Source organism: Triticum aestivum, chromosome 6D (genome assembly GCF_018294505.1).
Source record: "Triticum aestivum cultivar Chinese Spring chromosome 6D, IWGSC CS RefSeq v2.1, whole genome shotgun sequence".
NCBI lineage: Eukaryota > Viridiplantae > Streptophyta > Magnoliopsida > Poales > Poaceae > Triticum > Triticum aestivum.
This window is the reverse complement of record NC_057811.1, coordinates 74,667,106-74,688,042: the sequence shown is the minus strand read 5'-3', so window position 1 is coordinate 74,688,042 and position 20,937 is coordinate 74,667,106. Positions and strand designations below refer to the sequence as shown.

The window sequence follows — 20,937 nt, the reverse complement described above, 5'->3', positions numbered from 1 at the left end:
TGACAATGAGAGGGCTCGATGGGGATTTTTTTTAATGGAAAACGGCCGCCAGATAACATTTTCACTAGAGAAGATATGATACCACTGAATGGAATATTTATTCCATGCATCACGAGAGATATATGAACTACTCCCTCCGTTCCTAAATATTTGTCTTTCTAGAGATTTCAAATGATCACCATATACGGATGTATATAGATATTTTAGAATGTAGATTCACTCATTTTGCTTCGTATGTAGTTTTGAAAACTCTAAAAAGACAAATATTTAGGAACGGAGGGAGTACAGTACTTCGTTGAATCTATAAGCTTGCCCGTGATCTTCACCACGTGGCCCTCCGGCGGAGCACGTGGCCTCCGGTGGAACGGCGGAAGCCATAGGAAGCACACAGAGGGGCATCTGGTCCATTCCGTCCCCATCCCCAAGCAAAGAACCAAAACCAGACCCAGAATATTAAACGCAACACAAATGTCCACACCCTACCCACAGCCACGCCCGCCAATCTATCTGCGTGGCACGTGCCCCGCACCGTGGTCGACACCCTACGCAAAGCACATCCCAGAGCAGAAACGAATAGGTGTTGTCCACTAGAAAGGGGAACATAATTCAAGGCGGAAAGGGGAGGGAGCGGCACTGCTCCGCGCACGCACCTTCTCCGCATCCAATCGAGCAATCCGGCCCGAACACCACCGCCCACCTCGGCACGCGGGAGGCTGTGGAGGGCGGCGAGCCATGGCGTTCCTCTTCGGCGCCCTGCTGGGGCTGGTGCTCGGCGTCGGCGTCGTCATGGCGTTCGCGCGCATCGAGAATTCCCGCGCCGAGCAGCGCCGCCAGCTGGTACGCGCCACGAACCCCCCAGCCCCCGGCCTCCTCGCGTTTTCCAATTTCTCGTCCCCTCGCGCGCGATTACGGTGATCCGATTCCGACGCGATTCGGTTGGCCGCTGGGTCGGTCCGTCAATTTGTGCCTCTGCAGGTGCTCGAAATTAGGAAATGTTGGGTTAGAACGCTGCTGATTTGGAAATCAATTGCTGTTCATGTTGGGCGATGCGGATTAATTGTGGTGGCATGGGTGGTTCATTTATACGGGCCATAATTGCTACTAGGCTTTGATCCTAATCACGCTTGTTGTTTCCAGTTTGGGTATATTTATGGCTGCGGCTTCGCCATTAGCTGCATTCGGTCTAACTCAGTTGGGCATTTCGACGAGCAGTTGGCACGCGTCTAGCAGCAGGGGGAGGACGCGGGCATGGAGGCCTCCGGCGAGGTGGCTATGGTCCTTGCCGACCTCTGACCGTAAGGCTGCTCTGCTCGACGGCTAGGCGGCACGAGCAGCAGCCCCGTGCCTCAGCGCCGCTGGCCAAACCTACAGCTCCACACCGGCCCTGCTGGCCTCTAAGTGCCTCGGCTCCCTGGCCCCTGTCAACCTCTGTGCGCACCGCCGCGAGCTGCACAAATTCTGCACGATGACCGACGCTCAGGTTGTAGCCGTTGTCGGCGACCGCAGCAGCGCCCTCCGACGCGCCGGGCAGCACGCCGGGAGAGGTGGTGGCCTGGTGGGGTACAGGGCATCTGCCAGCAGTCGTCGGCAGCATGATGCGCATGCACAAGTAACTCGGGGCGGTGCTGTGCGCAAGACTGAACACGATGATGGGGTCCCATGGTGGCAGCGTCCGCGCGCCTCAGCTTAGCCGCTAGGTGCTTCATCTCCGCTTGCACGAGGCGGTATTGCTTGCCGCCGCTAGGTGCTCCGCCTCCTCGGCTTGGGCGAGGTGGCTTGCGTGTCCGCCACCTTCAACCCGTCAGCGGGGTCAATCGCCATCCCTCCTTCTCATCTCCCTCCTCGTCTGAGCTCGACTCCTCTGAGCTCGGGTTTCTTCAGCCGCAATGCAAGCCATGCGCCGGGCCTCGGCGGCGCGCACCTTCACAGTGATCTGGGAGTGCCACTCCGCCGAGAACCGCGCGTACCATATCACGGCACCCGCGCACCATGGCGACGGCGGACAACGAGCTTGGATGGGAATGCGGACACGGATGGGGACACGGGCGCGGACGGATGTGGAAAGAGAGCAAATGGGGGCGGCTAGGGTCTGGGCGTCCTCGTCCGGCTTTGAATAGCCGGGGGTAGGCTCCTTGGTTGGCGCGCCGGCTGCCGCACCATATTCCAGGTGGGCAAACCACTGAGTTTCAATGGGACTGTTGTTTTTTTGTGGGTCCGGACTGTCAGTCCAACGTGGTGGTCCGGAGGGGCCCAAATCCTCCCACATATGGGTTGAGTTTGGGGGGTGGGGTTGCCGGACAGCCCGGACAAATGGGCTGACTATCCTCATTGTGACATTGGGGTTGGTAATGAATTAATAGTTCAGTTGCAGCAATTAGGCAATACGCATATGAATTGGTTTTGACCCAGGGATTGTCAATAGCACAATCAGTTCCATTGATGGAAATGAATATATATAGTCCACAAAGACGCTTACTACTGTGTATTGAATTGTGCACTTTGAATACGTCCTTACATTGAGATGAGCATTCCAAAAAGTGAAAACACCTTTTTTTAAAGTAATTAATGCTTTGGTTTACTGACTACCCTGTGCAACTCTTAGTTCCACCACTCCCACTTCTAAATTTTGGTGAGCTGTGAAAAAATTATCTTGAGAACCTAGCAACTATTCTTTGCTGACAAGAATATCTTCCTACAGCAACACTTGTTTGTGGACTGGTCAATTCTCACCATAATTTTACCTGTCTGCAGGCTGCTACAGTTTCATCTTTCTCAAAATTGTCTGTTCAAGATCTGAAGACACTTATTCCTACTGAGGCCTATCCATCGTGGGTATCTTTCACCCAAAAGCAGAAGTTGAGCCTTTCTCTCTTTCTATTAAGCTTTGACCTTGGTGTTTCCCAATGTTGTGCTGATACCTTAGTTTTCTGTTTTTCATAGCTTAAATGATTGAATGACCTTGGCCTTATCTACTGTTGTACTGATACCTTATTTTATTTAACTTCTACAGCTTAAATGGCTGAATCAAGAATTGGTGAAAATCTGGCCATTTGTCAATGAGGTGCTATTCCAGCTTCATTTAAGTATCTACTATAGTTCTGATACCAGATACTGAGTTTTCCTACTGCGTCTTTGAATAAATTAGTTCTGGATATTGGAAGTTTACTTAGGATGGCAAGTGTGGTTATTGTAGGCTGCATCGGAACTGATAAAATCTTCTGTGGAGCCTGTATTCGAGCAGTACAAGTCATTCATTTTGGCCTCCATCCATTTCTCGAAGTTGACACTTGGTACTGTTGCTCCTCAGTTTACAGGTAGGAGATCGTTATAAAATCTTGATAGTTTGTTGATGGATAAATGCCATTCTTTTTGTATCGGACAGTATAATATACCGGTATATTATGGTATAGTTTGCGTAGATAAGCCTTTAGTTTTGCGCACAAGAATTAAGGAGTCAAGTCCCGTCACTTTACTTATCCCCATGCATAGTAGATTTTTCTCTTAAGAGACATAATTAATTCTCTTAAGCGTGCCCTTTTCACCATGTAAATTTGAGTGCCACACTTACAAGAGAGTAAAGTATGCCTAGATGTTGTCAAACGACTTACAAAGAGAACGGTTCACTATCTACTTCAAGAAGGCTGGGAGAGGACATCAATTGCCAGCCAGAAATTATTTTATTTATTGTTTGCTAACATTTTGTTTGATTTGGCTATGTTTTTTTGATACAGTAGCCGTAAGTGAAATATGTAGTTCAATTTGGTTCAAAATTTTGGACAATACTGCTAGTAAGAAAGCGGCCACGACTTAATTCTCATTTTCAATGGAAGGATGAAGCAACACATTGTCATTTGGCTTTCTATGCCACCCCCACCCCCACCCCCACCCCAACCCCTTGTGCCCTTGTTTGGCTGCAGGTGGTAGTTGTTCGCTCCTTTGTATTTATATAATCTACGCTCCTAGACTCAGGCATACTCCAAATAATTCTCTTTAATAGGCACTTAGTCTTTGAACTGATATGACAGGTTCTGTAGAGCTTCCAATTGCTGGGTAAATGACGACTTAGGTCGCATGTGATTTTAACTAATGCTTGCATTATAACAAATACTATCTATGATGACAGTTGGAAAACTCAACTGTGTCATAAGGATTGCATCTCTAAAATGTACGTTGCTTTGTGGTGTTCACGTTGGTGGCCAGGTCGGCCGGTGGTGTCATGTTCTTTGTAATATGGATTGGGTTGTAATGGATTTAGCCCGGTTTTCTGCGAGTTAACCGGGCAACTCTTACTCTCTTCTTAATTAAAGAAAATGGCAAGTCTTTTGCCTCATTTAAAAAAAGGAGGTTGCATGTAGTATATCTGTGTCAAGCTCATCATAATTTGTACATATCACATTGGGGGTGCCTTTCTGAGAATTGCTGCCCGACTAATGTTGGAGGAGGGAGGAATAAGTAGAGTGGCGGCATTATCTTGTTAAAAAAATGATAATATGGAGCTGGAGTTGAAACAAGAGGGGATGATTTCCCGGGGTTAGATATGTAGAGTGATTGTGTCACCAGTTATGACCAGACATTTAGTTGGAAAGTGATGAGATGATTTGATTGATAATTTTTGTAGCTCTGTGAAACAATTTTAACATGTTCACTCTTGTCATTGTACATAAGGCTTTTGGCATTGTTGCATGGCTTTGTTTCTCCAAACAAACCCGCTAAGAGAATCATAATCTTTGTTTGCACTCCTGTTTTAGCAATAAATCTTTTCATGCACCATGAACCAAAGCTCTGTGCTCAGCTTTTACACATGCCCAGGCCAGAATGCCCTGTTTTGCTATTGCATCGTACGTCCTGGATACTTCTTTATTTGGAAAAAAAGACCTGAAGTATCCTGCATATCTCAAATCATTTCATATAATCAAATAAGACATCTCATGCTTCAGTATAGGTTTACGATGATTTGCTGCCTCTTATCGAAATTATGTTACAATGGTTGATGTTCTCCTACAAATAAACATCCTTGGTTTTTGTTGATCATTCTAGCAAAACTTTTCAGGAGTTCAAATTCTGGATAGCGACATTGCTGGTATTACTATGGAGCTTGATATGCAGTGGGATGGTAATCCCAACATAGTACTTGACATTCAAACAACTCTGGGAATTTCACTTCCTGTACAGGTAACTTACAAATGTTGCAAATGGAAATTAACACAGATTTTTTATAGTACCATGCAGTACCAAACATGATCTTATCTTACTATGGAGTACCCTCATTGTTTGTCAAGAAAAAAGCAAGTACCAATTGTACTTAGACCTCCTCCAATGCACTGGTGCTAAAGTGGGGTGCTAAGTGCATTAAAATGCTTAGCAACAAATGTCCCCAATGCATCGGTGCTTAGCTTTTGTAGCTAAGCCTCCTTTATTTAATTGTTTAGTGACAAAACTCCTTCATGTATTGGTTGGTAGACTTTTTGCATAGGTCCATGTGCTTAGCATTGGTTCTTCTTGGGGTCACTATAATGTTCTCTCTCCTCTTTAATTGCTTTGCCACATCATTTTTCTGCCTATGTGGCACCCTTAGCACCTGTACACCATGGAGCACTGGGAAGGGCCTTAGTCCTATCAATTGCAGTTTGAAGATTCAGTTTCCTTCAATTAGAAATGCATGTGTGTAGTACTATTGGTTCAGTTTTTGGAAGGGAAAAGAAAGAACACTGTCTCAGTTTACAAGTTTCATCACTGAAGCTTTACTTTGTGTAATGCTACACATTAACCTTGGCTTCTTATTAGTTTTTCTTGCACCATGGTATAACCTTATATCGAGTACTAATTATCTTTCTCCAAGTCCTTTCATCTCTAGGTGAAAAATATTGGATTCACAGGCACACTACGGCTACTCTTTAAGCCTCTGGTAGCCGAACTCCCATGCTTTGGAGCTGTTTGCGTTTCTTTGAGAGAGAAGGTATTATCTGTTCTATCCAATCTTGTGATCTTGAGGAAAAAAATCACAGGTTGCATGATTTCATTGATTTGACTGTAGAGCAAGGTGGATTTTACCCTCAAAGTTGTTGGTGGCGAAATGACAGCAATTCCTGGAATTTCTGATGCAATTGAGGTTTGGTAACCGTACATTATCAACTAAACTACATTATACATACTGTTTAGCACATCTCAGATCAAGAAACAATTCAGGGAACAATACGTGATACCATCGAGGACACACTGACATGGCCTAATCGCATAATTGTTCCCATTGTGCCAGGAGATTATAGGTAATTAACTGCTTTGATAATTTGGGAGTATAACTTACATGCCTGTCTCCATAGTAGTGATAACAGGCCTGCTATTTTCAGTGATCTGGAGCTAAAACCTGTTGGATTATTAGAAGTAAAACTTGTGGAAGCTAGGGATTTGAAGAACAAGGACCTCGTTGGGAAGTCTGACCCTTTTGCTGTGCTATACATACGTCCACTGAGTGCAAAAACGAAGAAAAGCAAAACAATAGTAAGTGAGTTGTGCTCATCTGGTCAAATCAAAGAAGATATATCCTTACATATATTGTGCTGCAGAACAATGATTTGAACCCCATCTGGAATGAACACTATGAATTTGTGGTGGAGGACTCGTCTACCCAGCACCTGACTGTGAAAATTTACGACGACGAAGGGCTCCAGCCGTCAGAGATTATTGGCTGCGCTCGAGTAGACTTATCGGATGTTATGCCTGGAAAGGTCAAGGATGTTTGGTTGGAACTTGTGAAAGACCTGGAAATTCAGCGTGATAAGAAACCTCGTGGTCAGGTCAGTTGTTACACTTTTCAGCATAACTTTTCTATTCCATATACGGAGTTATAATATGTGGTGAAACCATCATTGCTGTCATGGTTTCCTGTTATTTCTTTTTTACCATTATGAATGTGTGGCTGATTAGTACGATGATTCTCAGTGTAAGATTGTAAGGAACATATCCTGCCACTTTTGCTGTTCATTTATTTTTTATTTTGATAAAAAATAAGAAAGCGATTTAAGTGAGGTGTTGATATAACCAAGTCCTGTCAACCCATCTTCCTAGCATTTTCTGAATGTTACTCCAAGCATCCACTGTTTGCCCTTCCCCACCAGTTAGCTGGACGACGAAGATGACCTCCGGTCATATCATGCCTGACACTGGGAACACTGGGTCGGGTCATCCTTATCCACTGTCTCACCTGCTCTGCCCGCTTTCCAAGCAGGCCTTGCTGCCTGGTAAATTTGGTCTTCTTGTCTGACGACGCCACTGCCTGAACTGACGACAGCGTGGTGCTGTCAGCCTAATCTGCTATCTCTCCCTTCTCTTATGTCCTTGGTTCGATTCAAATTTTCTGCCAGGAAATTACAACAACAACAACAAAGCCTTTAGTCCCAAACAAGTTGGGGTAGGCTAGAGGTGAAACCCATAAGATCTCACGACCAACTCATGGCTCTGCCAGGAAGTTAACAGAAGTCAAATCCAATTTTGACTCCCTCCACATACTTCTACTACATTCTAGATAACTTGGTCCGTAAGTCATATTTTCCCTAACCTTTACGCAGTGTTTTCTAGAGTCTTCTAGCTATGAGTGGAACTGAGCTGTTAAGACTTCATAAAGCCTATAAATATGTTATTTAGGATATATTTGGGCTGTCAATGTTCGTTACTTCTTTTACGATTACAAGTAAATCATTACACACGTGAGTACGTTGCTTATCATTGAAAAGTACGTCATTTTTGTCAAGAAAACAATACGTGTCGGTGACATGGAAGATGTTAAACCTAGATTGATATGCCTATCAGGTGTTAGTAGTGACTTAAATTTTCAAGCATCACAATGTTTGTGTTTAGTATACACTTCGTCAATGTGTACGTGTAGCGATGACAGTGTGTGGTATGTGCATGTGTGTGTGTGTGTGTTGAGATCGTCATTTTAGGAAAATGTATTATGTCGCCGATATTCAGCGACATTGACACTATAATTCAGTTAAATCTAAAAATTCAGAGTGTATTAGATTTGTCTAGCAAGTTATCGAGATTGTCAATGAACCAAGTCGCCCCAAATACATATTTCGCAGTTTTCCTATTTGTGAGCAGTACCAAAAGGGTAGAGAAACTTACGTCAACAATTTATCACAATTTTGTATCTAAGAAAAATATTCTATTTCAGCTTATTTGTCGGTATAAATATTTTTAAAATGGGTTTTTATCATTTATGCCACTAGTTGTGTCCCACTGCTCAGTTTTGCCATTAGAAATTACAACTGCTAAAAAATGCCATCGTTCCGTGAGATGCTTGCTCAAAAATGCCATTAGATATCTCAAAAATGCCATCGTTTCATTAGATGTTTGCTCAAAAATGCCATTAGACATCGTTATTGTCAGGTCAAACTCATTGACCATGTTATATGACAAAAATTCCCCTGTACCCACATGTCAGCTCTCTCTATCTCACAATGATAAGTGTGGACCCCACTTGTCAGGAGTAAGTAAGCGAATAATTTTAGAGGAAAATAAGAACGCTGTTGGGATCAAGTGGTACCCATACTTTATTGTAGTGAGATAGAGGGAGAGCTGACATGTTGGTCTATAGGTATTCTGGTCATTATAACATGGCAAACGAGATTTGAGCTGACAGTAAAGGTGTCCAGTGGCATTTTTTAGCATGCACCTAACGAAGCGATGGCATTTTTGAGCTGTTGAAATTCTTAGTGGCAAAACTGAGTAGTGAGACTTAACCAGTGGCATAGATGATAAAAACTATGTACATGTGATTGATTTAATATTCTATTGGTATATATAATATAGGAGTATAGATATACACTTACAATTTTTGTCAACTTTATTTCCTTAATGCCTAAACTGGCAGGAAAGGTGACTGCTGATTAGTATGATGGGTATTTATAGTTGCAATATTATCCATAATTTCCTTCTGAATACAGTGATTCTTAGAGTAGAGGCATCAGAGCTTCATTTTCACGGCAATACCATTGGTATTCTTTTAATAAAGAAACTAATTTACTACTCCCTCCGTCCCATAATGTAAGACGCTTTTTGATACTCCCTCCGTCCGGAAATACTTGTCGGAGAAAATGATAAAAATGGATGTACCTAGAACTAAAATATGTCTAGATACATCCATTTCTCCGACGAGTATTTCCGGACGGAGGGAGTACTAGTGTAGTGTCAAAAAGCGTCTCACATTATGGGACGGAGGGAGTAGTAATCATCAGACGTTGTTCTCACCTACCAAGTTAACAATCAAAGAGTACTAATCATCACGCATCTTGGCTTTGCTTCTCTTGGCCAATCAATATTGACAACAAAGTACTCCCTCCGTTCACAAATATAAGATGTTCTAACTTCTTTCTGAATCGGATGCATATGGACACGTTTTAGTGTGTTTGTTCACTCATTTCAGCCCGTATGTAGTTCATATTGAAATATCCAGAACATCTATATTTGTGAACGGAGGGAGTATCATATACCGGGACATAATCCCCTAAGCTGTGGTGATAAAGATTTGTTATGGAGAGGCTAAAGATGGTGATAAAGATTTGTTATGGAGAGGCTAAAGATTTGTTCACTCTTCATTTTTTGTAATTATATCATCATGAAAATATCTCTGTTGGGTTTCTTGTGGAGAGGCTAAAGATTTGTTCACTCTTCAGGTCCACCTAGAGCTCCTGTACTACCCTTTTGAGAAACAAGAAGGGGTTTCCAATCCTTTTGCTGGTCAGATCCAGTTAACTTCTTTGGAAAAGGTCCTCAAGACGGAATCTAATGGATATGATGTCAACCAGAGGAAAAATGTTATTACGAGAGGAGTCCTTTCAGTAACTGTTATATCTGCAGAGGACATACCAGCAATGGATGTGATGGGGAAGGCTGACCCATTTGTTGTCCTGTACCTGAAGAAGGGGGAAACCAAAAAGAAGACAAGGGTACTCTCTATCTCCATCTGCAGTGCTGCTCTTATTTATTTTTCCACATATGATTCAATGTATTTGCAGGTTGTGACTGAGACGTTAAATCCAATATGGAATCAGACATTTGATTTTGTAGTAGAAGATGCCCTGCATGATTTGCTCATTGTGGAAGTATGGGACCATGATACATTTGGAAAGGTGTGTTTCTGTCTTTATCTTGTGTAGCTCGTGTACACTTATTTTCTCCTTATATTGTTTCCGTTTGGCTTTGAGATTGTCCTGCTTGTGTTACTACTGCCTTTCCATAGTTATATCAGATAGGTTTTGTCTGTGTAACATACTAATATATGCGTTTAATTTTTGACTGGGCATATGAATATATGTGTTTCCATAACGCTGATTGTACGACGGGTTTGTCATGCTGGTCATTGGATAAAAAAGTGCGGATATAAAATGAAGGAACCATGTTTCTTTTTAAATACTCCCTCCGTCCGAAAATAAGTGTCTCGACTTTGTACTAACTTTAATACAAAGTTATACTGAAGTTGAGACACTTGCTTCGGGATGGAGGGAGTATTAAAGAATTAAGAAAGCCACCACAATTTGATTTGAGCCAGGTGGGGGTTGTACACCAGCATCTCCTTAATTTACTCATACAATTTTTTGTGTGGTTTTGCAATGTGTGTGCCACAACAGGTGAGATTTTTGTGCATATATCCAAGTGCATTACCATGGCATTTGGGCGTGGTGTTACACACGTAGATGGTCCTGATAGGTTTTGAACCATGCACCGGCTCAGTCTCTCGAAGGTGCTCATAGGGGTAGGGTGGGGGAGCATGTGTTCATAGGGGTGAATGTATGTGCATGTTTGTGAGCGTCTGCGTTTATACTGTGTTTTTCAGAAAAAAGTCTTTAGTCCAACTTACTAGCTCAAAACTTTACCCTCCAGTAGTAGCAATAAGATGTGTGAAGTTTTGGCCCGAGTATACTGCACTAAAAATCCATGTGTGGTTTTGAGCTAATTTTGTGCCCTGTAAGCTCAAAGCTGTTGATCAGATCTATGGTTCTGTTTTCTCAAACTAAACTCGTTATCAATAAGCTCAAACCTGTTGATAAGATCTATGGTTCTGTTTTTTCAGACTAACTCCTTATCCGTTGAAATTGCAGGATTACATAGGGAGATGCATCTTGACACTTACCAGAGCGATACTCGAAGGCGAGTTCCAAGATACATATGTGCTGCAAGGTGCAAAATCTGGAAAGCTGAACCTGCACTTCAAGTGGACGGCACAGCCAATTTACCGTGATCGGGACAGGGACCAGTGAAACCTTTTTTTTCGAGAAAACGCAAAAGGCCTGCATAACTTCACACGATAAGACTGCTTCTTCCTCTACGATGCCTGTATATTAGCCTTTCAATACACGGATCCGCTTGGGTCTTGTAAGTTGTAACCGTGTATAGAGACCACTTTGTGATTAGTCATAAATATTGTTCTACATATGTCCGGATCTATCTAAAGTCGCGTTTTCGTCCAGAAACAAGAAAAAAAAAACTCGAACGGTGCTGGCGCTCGCGTGCAACTCTCTGGCCTGCGGAGCTGCTGCTCGCGTGGGTCGCCAAAAAAAGAAGTTTGCTTGGTTACTCGGGTCGTTATTTCTTCTTGTTCGTTCACTTGCTGCTCGTTCGTTATGTTTTTTGTTTGATAGATTTGGAAAAAATTAAGGAACTAAAGAAATGTTTGTGAATTTGAGAAAGAGTTCACAGATTAAGAAAAAATATGATTTTGAAAAAGAGTTTGTGAATTTAAAAATATTCGTGAACTTGAGAAATGATTACGGAATTTGGAAAAAAGTTTGTGACTTTTAATAAATTATGGAAATTGAAAGATAGATTTCGAAGAAGTTAAGGAATTAAAAAAATGTTTGTGAGTTTATGAAAGAGTCCACAAAATAAAAAAAATATGAATTTGAAAAAGAGTTCATGAATTTAAAAATATTCATGAACCTGAGAAATGATAAAAAGTTTGTGAAATTTAAAAAATATGGAACTTGAAAAATCATGAAACTAAAAAAATCACAAATTTGAAAAGGTTCATAGAATTTGAAAGAAAGTCCATGGAATTTGATTTTCTTTCTTAAATGGAAAAAAGAATAAACAAGAAAACGTAAAAACATAACAGAAAAACGTGTTTAAAAAACCGCACATGGGAGAGAGAAAATCCATGTCCTTATTTTTTCATTTACACCCTCTCTAAAGTTTTATTTCCCTTCATATTCTTCCAACTCCACTTGTGTATTACTATCGTGCGTGGTATTCTCTTTATGTTGTTTATTCCGTTGCATATGTTCTCGTCATATTTTCTACAATAGATATAGATGTGACGTGTAAAACTCGCATGCACACAATTGGTAGCTATTCCCAAATTATATGCTAATTCATTTTGCATACACATGAGTTGTATTATCTTGATAAGCAATTTTTACAGGTATCTTTTATTGGCAAAAATACACTTAAACAATACTTTTATTGTTCTATGTCTTTGTTTTTTCTTAATCAAGATGTGCATAAGCGTGCGCCGTTGCTACCGCGAGGATATTTAAAATTACTTTTGTCTTCTGCCTGCATGGAGCCTAGGTTTTGGATATTTTTTTCAAAATCTGGATTTGATGTTCAAAAAAATCTTATAAAAACACATATGTACATAGGTATGTTTTCTACTAGTGTGTAAAGTTTCATGATCTAATACCTTCGTATGCGAGCTATAGAAAAAAAAGTCATGTGAGTATTTTTTTTAGCGATGGTAAATGAGTTATTCCAAATGAATAGGGTTACAATCGAGAGGCAATAGTTCCTCAACATAAGGCGGGCCTACCTAGCCACACGGCAGTAGTACTCTTCGTGCGACTTATACAAAGCCAACCGAACTACCCTATTTTGCTCACGTTTAATCTTCAACGAAAAAAACTCCCTCTCTACCATAAGATGCTTGATCTCAGCAACTAAATGACCATATGCCAAACGGGATAGCTTGTCTCTAGTCAAAGCCAACAAAGCCTCCGAAGAATCGGACTGAACGATGACCGGCAAGCTAGTATGTTGAGCTGCCAGTGCCATACCCTGCATTAACGCATGCAACTCCGCCTCCAGTGCATCGTTACAATTAAATAGACAACGGTAGGCCGCAAAGATCACACTCCCGTCACGTCTCCTCAAGATCATTCCCGCCGACAGCGATTCGTCCAACGTAGAGAAGGCCCCATCAAAGGATAAGGCAACCCTGTCCGCCGATGGTCTAGGCCATGGCAACAAAACAGTAGTCACCCTTTCATGCACAGCCGACCTTTCCTCCAACAATAGCATTTTTCCTTTGATGATTTCCTCTGTGTTATATTTCTTGGATAGGCCAAGCGATTGCATGTAAGTTTGAAGATAATCATACGACACCTGGGTAGATGGCACCTCCTTTCCATGTGCTAAATCTGACCTCAATGACATTTTGCACGAGTTTGTTGACCGTGCACCCGAAACCACTTTGCATGCCATTATTCCCATTTTAAGGGGTGCCTGGGCACCCCATATACACTGCCAGATAGGTCGATGGTCGGATGGATTAATACTCGCCGCACCTGTCGCCACGACATGGTTCTGCTCATCAGTTGCCAAACGGTAAGCACTCCTGACAGTAAACTGTCCGCTCTTCTCCGGATACCAAGCAATAAAATCCTGTCTATTCCTTGGAGAGGTTTGGATTTTAATTATCTCACGAACATCCAAGTCCCAAAAATGTTCCCGAAGCCTCTGAACGTTCCATGCTCCATGTTCATCAATAAAATCGGCAACCCAATTGAGTCTATAGTTTCTCTTCGGCGTGACATGCTTGTAATCATGACCCCATGGGATCCAGGGGTCACACCATGTTTTAATTAGAGAACCATCTCCAACGCGCCAAATAACTCCTTTCTTCAGAAGATCCAAATCCATAAACAATTCCTTTCCAAACTGCCGACGAGCTACTCGGAAAGACCGTGTCTAGTAGGTTGCCATTAGGGTAATATTTTGTCCAGAGTAGACGAGCACATAAGCTGTTCGGGGTGTCCAACAGACGCCAGGCTTGCTTAGCCATCAACGCCTGGTTCAACGCCCTCATATATCTAAACCCCATACCCCCCATAGCCTTGGGCAACATTATTTTTTTCCAGCTGAGCCAATCCATCTTTTTCTTCCCATTCTCCACTCCCCACCAATACCGCCTCATCATTCGGGTTAGATCATCACAGACTGAAGCCGGAAAACGAAATACACTCATAACATAAGTTGGTATAGCTTGCGCCATGACCTTTATTAAAATTTCTTTATTTCCAGAAGATAAGTATTGTTCACTTCGGTCTACTGGCCTCTTGCTAAGCCTGGTTTGCAACGTTTCAAAATGCCCTTTATGCATTCTTCCTTCACGTACCGACAGACCCAATATTTTGGTTCAAACACATGTTGCGTAACATCCAACATACTCTTCACCTCTTCCGCCACCACATCAACAAAATTATCAGAAAAAGGATGGAACACTTCTCAGGGTTTATAAGTTGATCCGTCACTAAGGTACAAGTGTTCAACAAGCCTTTGACAATGCTTGGGCAGATGCTTCAAATAGCAACGTAGTATCATCCACAAATAATAGATGAGAAATCACTGGAGCCCCACGACATATAGTAACTCCTCTCAATTCCCCTTCAGTCACTGATTTAGTAATAAGAGCAGACAAGGCATCAGCAACAAAAAGGAATAAAAAAGAAGACAACGGGTCACCTTGGCGAAGACCACTTGAAGGAGTAAATGATTGAAGCAATTTTCCATTAAACTTCATCGAGTATTTAAGAATAGACTTCACACAAGCCATAATCCAATTGATCCATTCCATAGAGAAGCCCCATTTACGTAAAGCTTGCTCCAGAAAGTTCCAATTCACACCATCATATGCCTTCGATAGGTCCAACTTGTAAGCATACACGACATGATTGTGTTTCAAAGATTGTATATAATGTAGACACTCGAAAGTAATTATAGAGTTGTCAGAAATAAGACGTCCTGGTGTAAAAGCACTCTGATTCTCAGAAATTAAATCCGAGAGTTGTTGGGGAACGTAGTATTTCAAAAAAATTCCTACCATCATGCAAGATCTATCTAGGAAAAACATAGCAACAAGTGGGGAGAGTGTGTCCACGTACCCTCGTAGACCGAAAGTGGAAGCGTTGAGTAACGCGTTTGATGTAGTCGAACGTCTTCGCGATCCAACCGATCAAGTACCGAACGCACGGCACCTCCGCGATCTGCACACGTACAGCTCGGTGACGTCCCTTGAACTCTTGATCCAGCTGAGGCTGAGAGAGAGTTTCGTCAGCACGACGGCGTGATGACGGTGATGATGAAGTTACCGACGCAGGGCTTCGTCTAAGCACTACGATAATATGACCGAGGTGGAAATCTGTGGAGGGGGGCACCGCACATGGCTAAGTAATCAACTTGTGTGTCTATGGGGTGCCCCCTCCCCCGTATATAAAGGAGTGGAGGAGGGGGCCGGCCGGCCCTCATGGGGTGCGCCCCAAGGGGGGAAATCTTCTTTTTTTTGAAAAAACTCATACTTTATTCATTTGTAATAAGTAGTACATCGTTTGTGAGGATCATTACAATTTCATTTAAAGGCTCCTCAAACCAATCAGAAGTCAAAGAAAATCTAGCTAATCTAGCAAGCTCATGAGCTACTTTATTTGCTTCCCTATTACAATGCTCAAATCTAGCAATAACGAAATCACAAGCATAATGAAAAAAGTCATTAAAGATTGCTGCCGCCGCACCCACTGATTGTCCTCCATCATTCATAGTATCAATCACCTCCAAATTATCTGAATTTATAATAAGGCGATTGCATCCCGCCCGTTGCGCCAGTGTTAGAACGAATTTTAGAGCTAAAGCTTCCGCCATCAACACATTTGCGCAAAAATCTATTTTCTCATTCCCTCCAGCTATGAACCTGCCTTTGTCGTCTCGAAGGACCGCTCCCATGGAACCCCTAAGAAGATCGTGATCAAAAGAAGCATCAACATTAAGTTTAACGAAACCTCTTGAAGGACAAGACCAACTCTCCATTTTGATCGACGCCTTGGGTGATAATGCATTAATTTTTTTTGTTAGAGCAAGAATCCCCATTTAGATCTGAGTTACATTTTGAGTTTTTTCATTGTGTACCAGCTTCCGTCTTTCCCACCATAGGTACCATGCTGAAATAGCAATCATCTCACGTACATTATGGTAACCCAATATCCACAAATGTTGATCTGGTAGGAGTACTAGATACTCCAGCACTGCCTCTCCCGCACGGTCAACTTCACAAGCTTTATCAGTAATATCATCCATCCCTAGCCTTTTCCAGACCTCATTTGCTTTACTACAGCGGAAGAGCATATGTTTTGTATCATCTAAACCCTCCGAGCATGTGGGGCAGATGGGTGAGATCTTCATATGTCTGTTTGCTAGCGTAACTCGACATGGGATTGTACCATGTAGCGTACGCCATAAGAAAATTTTATCTTTTGCCGGACAGGCTAACTTCCATATCTTACTCCAAATAGGGTTAGCTGTGGTTCGCCCCATCCCATTAGAGTGTTTCAGTTTACTTCCATACTGGTGATCCCAGTCCAGAAAATAGGCTGATCGAACCGAGAAAATACCATTTTTTGTATAATTCCAGGCAATGAAGTCTTGCATATCATGTTGCGGTAGGGGAATTGAAAGAATCCTTTGTACATCGATTGGCCACATAGTTTGTTCAATCAGGTCTTCATCCCAAGTATTAGAAGCAGGATCAATGAGATCACCTACCTTAGTTATCATATTCCCTCCCTTAGGTGTTACAATTTTCCTAGTTGCATTGTTTGGGATCCAGGCATCTTCCCAGATATCGATGTTGTGTCTGTTCCCCACTCGCCAAATGTAGCCACGTTTCAGTGTATTTGTGCCTGCCATTATACTTTGCCATGTGAAGGAAGAGCCTTTCTTTAACTTCGCGTTTAACAGATCACCATCGGGGTAATATTTTACCCGTAGGATTGAAGCGCATAAGGAATCAGGATTATCCAACAGACGCCATGCCTGTTTGGCGAGTAACGCCAAATTAAAACAATGGATATCACGAAATCCCATTCCTCCTTGATTTAGGGACACACAATTTCCACCAGGACATCCAATGCATCCTCTTATGATTCTCCTCGTATCCCCACCATAAATGCGCCATCGCGTCGATGATTCCTTTACAATCTTTTTAGGAATTTTAAAGACCGACATTGCATAGGTAGGTATGGCTTGGATCACAACCTTGAGTAGGATCTCCTTTCCCCCAGTAGATAGTAATTTTTCCTTTCAGCCACTGATTCTCTTAACAACATGCTCAATTAAAAATTGGAAACAGTTTGTTTTATCTATCCCCATAATTGCTGGCAGACCCAGATATTTATCACTGAGGGCCTCCGTCATTATATTCAGTGTTGTGCAAAGTTGTGTTCTAATCTCCACCTTCGTGTTGGGACTGAAGAAAATACTAGATTTTTCAACGCTAACTAATTGTCTCGATGCCTCGCAATATAGATCGAGCGCAGCTTTCAGAGTTTCTGCACTTTGTTTGTTGGCTTTCATAAGAATCAATGAATCATCCGCAAAAAGAAGGTTTGTTATCGGTGGGGCGTCTCTACATACTCTTACACCTGAGATTTTTCCATTTTCCTCCGCATGTGTCAGTAGGGCATTCAAGCCTTCAGTACATAGCAAGGAAGGGTATGGTGACAATGGGTCACCCTATCAACAAGCCTCTTGTAGGCTTGAAGCTCCCACTTTCCTCCGTATTAATCCTAACTCTATATTCAACTGTTGAGACACATTGCATAATAAAGTTCACCCATTCTTGACGGAAACCAAGTCTCAACATAATTTCTTTCAGGAAAGGCCACTCTACTCTATCATAAGCTTTGTGCATATCTAGTTTTATAGAACACAGACCTTCTCTCCCCTCTCTCTTATTCTTGATTGTGTGAAAACATTAATAAGCTACTAGAATATTATCCGTAATGAGTCTGCCAGGCATGAACGCACATTGAGTGGGGCTGATAATCTCTGGCAGAAAGATCTTTAAACGAGAAGCCACCATCTTTGCATTTATTTTATATACCACATTGCATGAGCTTATTGGCCTAAATTGGGTTACCTTTTCCGGTGAGTTAACCTTTGGTATCATCACAATTGCAGTATCGTTCCAACCGGATGGAATGGTACATGTATTGATTGCTTGCAGGACCTCATCTATCAGATCATCACCTAGCATGGGCCAGAATCTTTTATAGAAGATAGCATGTAGACCATCTGGGCCTGGGGCTTTTAGATCCCCAATATCGAACAATGCCTTGTGAACATCTTCGGCAGTGTAAGGGGCTAGGACAACATTGTTCATCTCAGTGGAAACTCTCCTACGAACAAGGGACAAAACCTCTTGGTTTGGTTGTTGAACTTCCGACGTGAAGAGTTTTGAAAAATAACCAGTGATGTAATCCTTCAACTCCTTATCTTCCTTCCAGACCGCCGAATCATCTAGTAATTTTTTAATTGTTATTCCTTTTCTTTCTGGCCGTGGCTGCGTTATGGAAGAACGACGTGTTACAATCCCCGTGCATCAACCAATTCGCACGGCCTCTCTGAAGCCAGAAGATTTCCTCTTGGTCCAAGAGGTTCTCGATTACCACCATAATTTCCTTCTGACGACAACGGGATTCCGTGTTCATTGGACCACGCCTCAGTCTCTCTAACTCTTTTTTCAGTTTATTAATTCTCCGCTTCGGACCCTTAAGGATTTCGCGGTACCAGTTGTGTAAATCGGCATGCACGGCTCTCGTTCGGTCTGCAAGGGAAGGGCCAATGCCTGCTAACTTTGCTCTTTCCCAAGATGCCTTAACAATTTCATTAACAGTCTCTTCCTTTAGCCATTTAGCTTCAAATTGTTTTACACACCCCGTTGGTAGTCTAAAAATGTTGTCATCCAGATAGTTCATATCCAGGACTAGCGGACGGTGGTCAGAGTGAACATGTTCTTCGTTGATCACTGCTGCACGAGGAAATTTATGAGCCCACCCTACATTGCACACTGCGCGGTCAAGACGCTCTCAAATATCACCTCTACTCCAAGTAAAAGGATCGTTGATGTATCCTAAATCCTCTAGTCCACAGTCCATAAGACATTCACGGAACTCCCTCATCATGCCATTTGGTCTCGCGTTACCGCCCTCTTTCTCCGAAGAATATAATATTTCATTAAAGTCACCCAAAATTACCTAGGGGTGATTCCCCTTACTATGTAGATTGCGAATGTCGTCCCAAGATAAATTGCGCTCGTTCCAATTTGGGCGTCCATAGAAGCCCGTGAACCACCATTGTACAATATTTTCATTCATGACCAGAACATCAATAAAATAAGGCAATACGTAGTTCAACTCAATTTTATTTGACTCTAGATAAAACATAACAAGACCACCAGCCCGACCATCACTCTCAACTACATACATGGAATCAAAATTTAAGACACGACGTAGCTCATCGGCTTTACATTTATTCAAATGGGACTCCGAAAGAAAAACTATATCTGCCTTGTATGCCCTTGTAGATCTAGGAGCTCACGAACTGCCGTGTGGGAGAACAATAGGAGTAGGTTCCCCCCTTTCCTGGTCCAACTAAGAGGGGGAAGGAAGGGGAAGAGGGAGAGAAGGAAAGGGGGGCCGGCCCCCCTCCCCGATTCGGATTGGGCTTGGGGGGGGGGGCGTCTCCACCTGGCCGCCTCCTCCTCTCTTCCACTAAGGCCCATGAAGGCCTATTAACCCCCGGGGGGTTCCGGTAACCCCCCGGTACCCCAAAAAATGCCCGAACCTATCCGAAACCTTTTCGGTGTCCAAACATAACCTTCCCATATATGAATCTTCATGTCTCGACCATTTTGAGACTCCTCGTCATGTCCGTGATCACATCCGGGACTCCGAACTATCTTCGGTACATGAAAACACATAAACTCATAATATCGATCGTCATCGAACGTTAAGCGTGCGGACCCTACGGGTTCGAGAATTATGTAGACATGACCAAGACACATCTCCGGTCAATAACCAATAGCGAAACCTGGATGCTCATATTGGCTCCTACATATTCTACGAATATCTTTATCGGTCAAACCGCATAACAACATACGTTGTTCCCTTTGTCATCGGTATGTTACCTGCCCAACTCAATAAACACCATCGGAGACACCTGTAAAGCATCTTTATAATCACCTAGTTACGTTGTGACGTTTGATAGCACACTAAGTGTTCCTCCGGTATTCGGGAGTTGCATAATCTCGTAGTCATAGGAACATGTATAAGTCATGAAGAAAGCAATAGCAATAAACTAAACGATCATACACTACAAAAAAAAGACACATCCGTGACACTTTGGGCCTAACGAAATTTTTTCTGTCATACATATGACACTTCTATGACGATAATTGTGACAAAACCCGGTATCATCATAGATGTGGTGGGCTCCTACTTCTATGTCAAAAAATCATGACAGAAAATGGGCTTTTCGTCCTGGGCGGGCCGGAGACGCAGCTGCATGACATTCTTTGGGCCGTCCATGACAGAAAAAACCGTGGTAGAAGCGAGGAGGAGGAAAATTTCGGGGAGTTCCCGATTACGGTGGGAGGTCGGGGGCCGAGCGATGCGCGTTTCTCTTGTACACGTACGCGCGTGTGTGCGAGGCGTTGGGCTCTAACTGAACCCGAGCGATTGCACTGCAGGCTAGGCGTTACTGAACCCGAGCGATCGATCGATGGCTGTTAACTGAACCCGATCGAGCGATTCCTTCGCTACTGCTGCTAACTGAAGCCGATCGATTGGATGAACAGTGAGCGTTGTGTGGGGGGGGGGGGTTGGATGAACAGTG

At 42.8% G+C, this 20,937-nt stretch overlaps 1 protein-coding gene across 1 annotated transcript; it reads left to right on the top strand.

Annotated features, from left to right (window-relative positions):
• Positions 1-531: 531 nt before the first annotated feature.
• LOC123143627 (synaptotagmin-5) lies at positions 532-11,431 on the top strand. The gene is made up of 13 exons (XM_044562565.1): positions 532-837; positions 2,752-2,856; positions 3,011-3,061; positions 3,194-3,314; positions 5,051-5,172; positions 5,855-5,956; positions 6,035-6,109; positions 6,187-6,266; positions 6,348-6,498; positions 6,564-6,794; positions 9,675-9,947; positions 10,017-10,130; positions 11,100-11,431. The coding sequence occupies exons 1-13, from the start codon at positions 733-735 to the stop codon at positions 11,256-11,258; spliced, it is 1,689 nt and encodes a 562-aa protein (XP_044418500.1). The 5' UTR covers positions 532-732; the 3' UTR covers positions 11,259-11,431.
• The last annotated feature ends 9,506 nt before the right edge of the window (positions 11,432-20,937 follow it).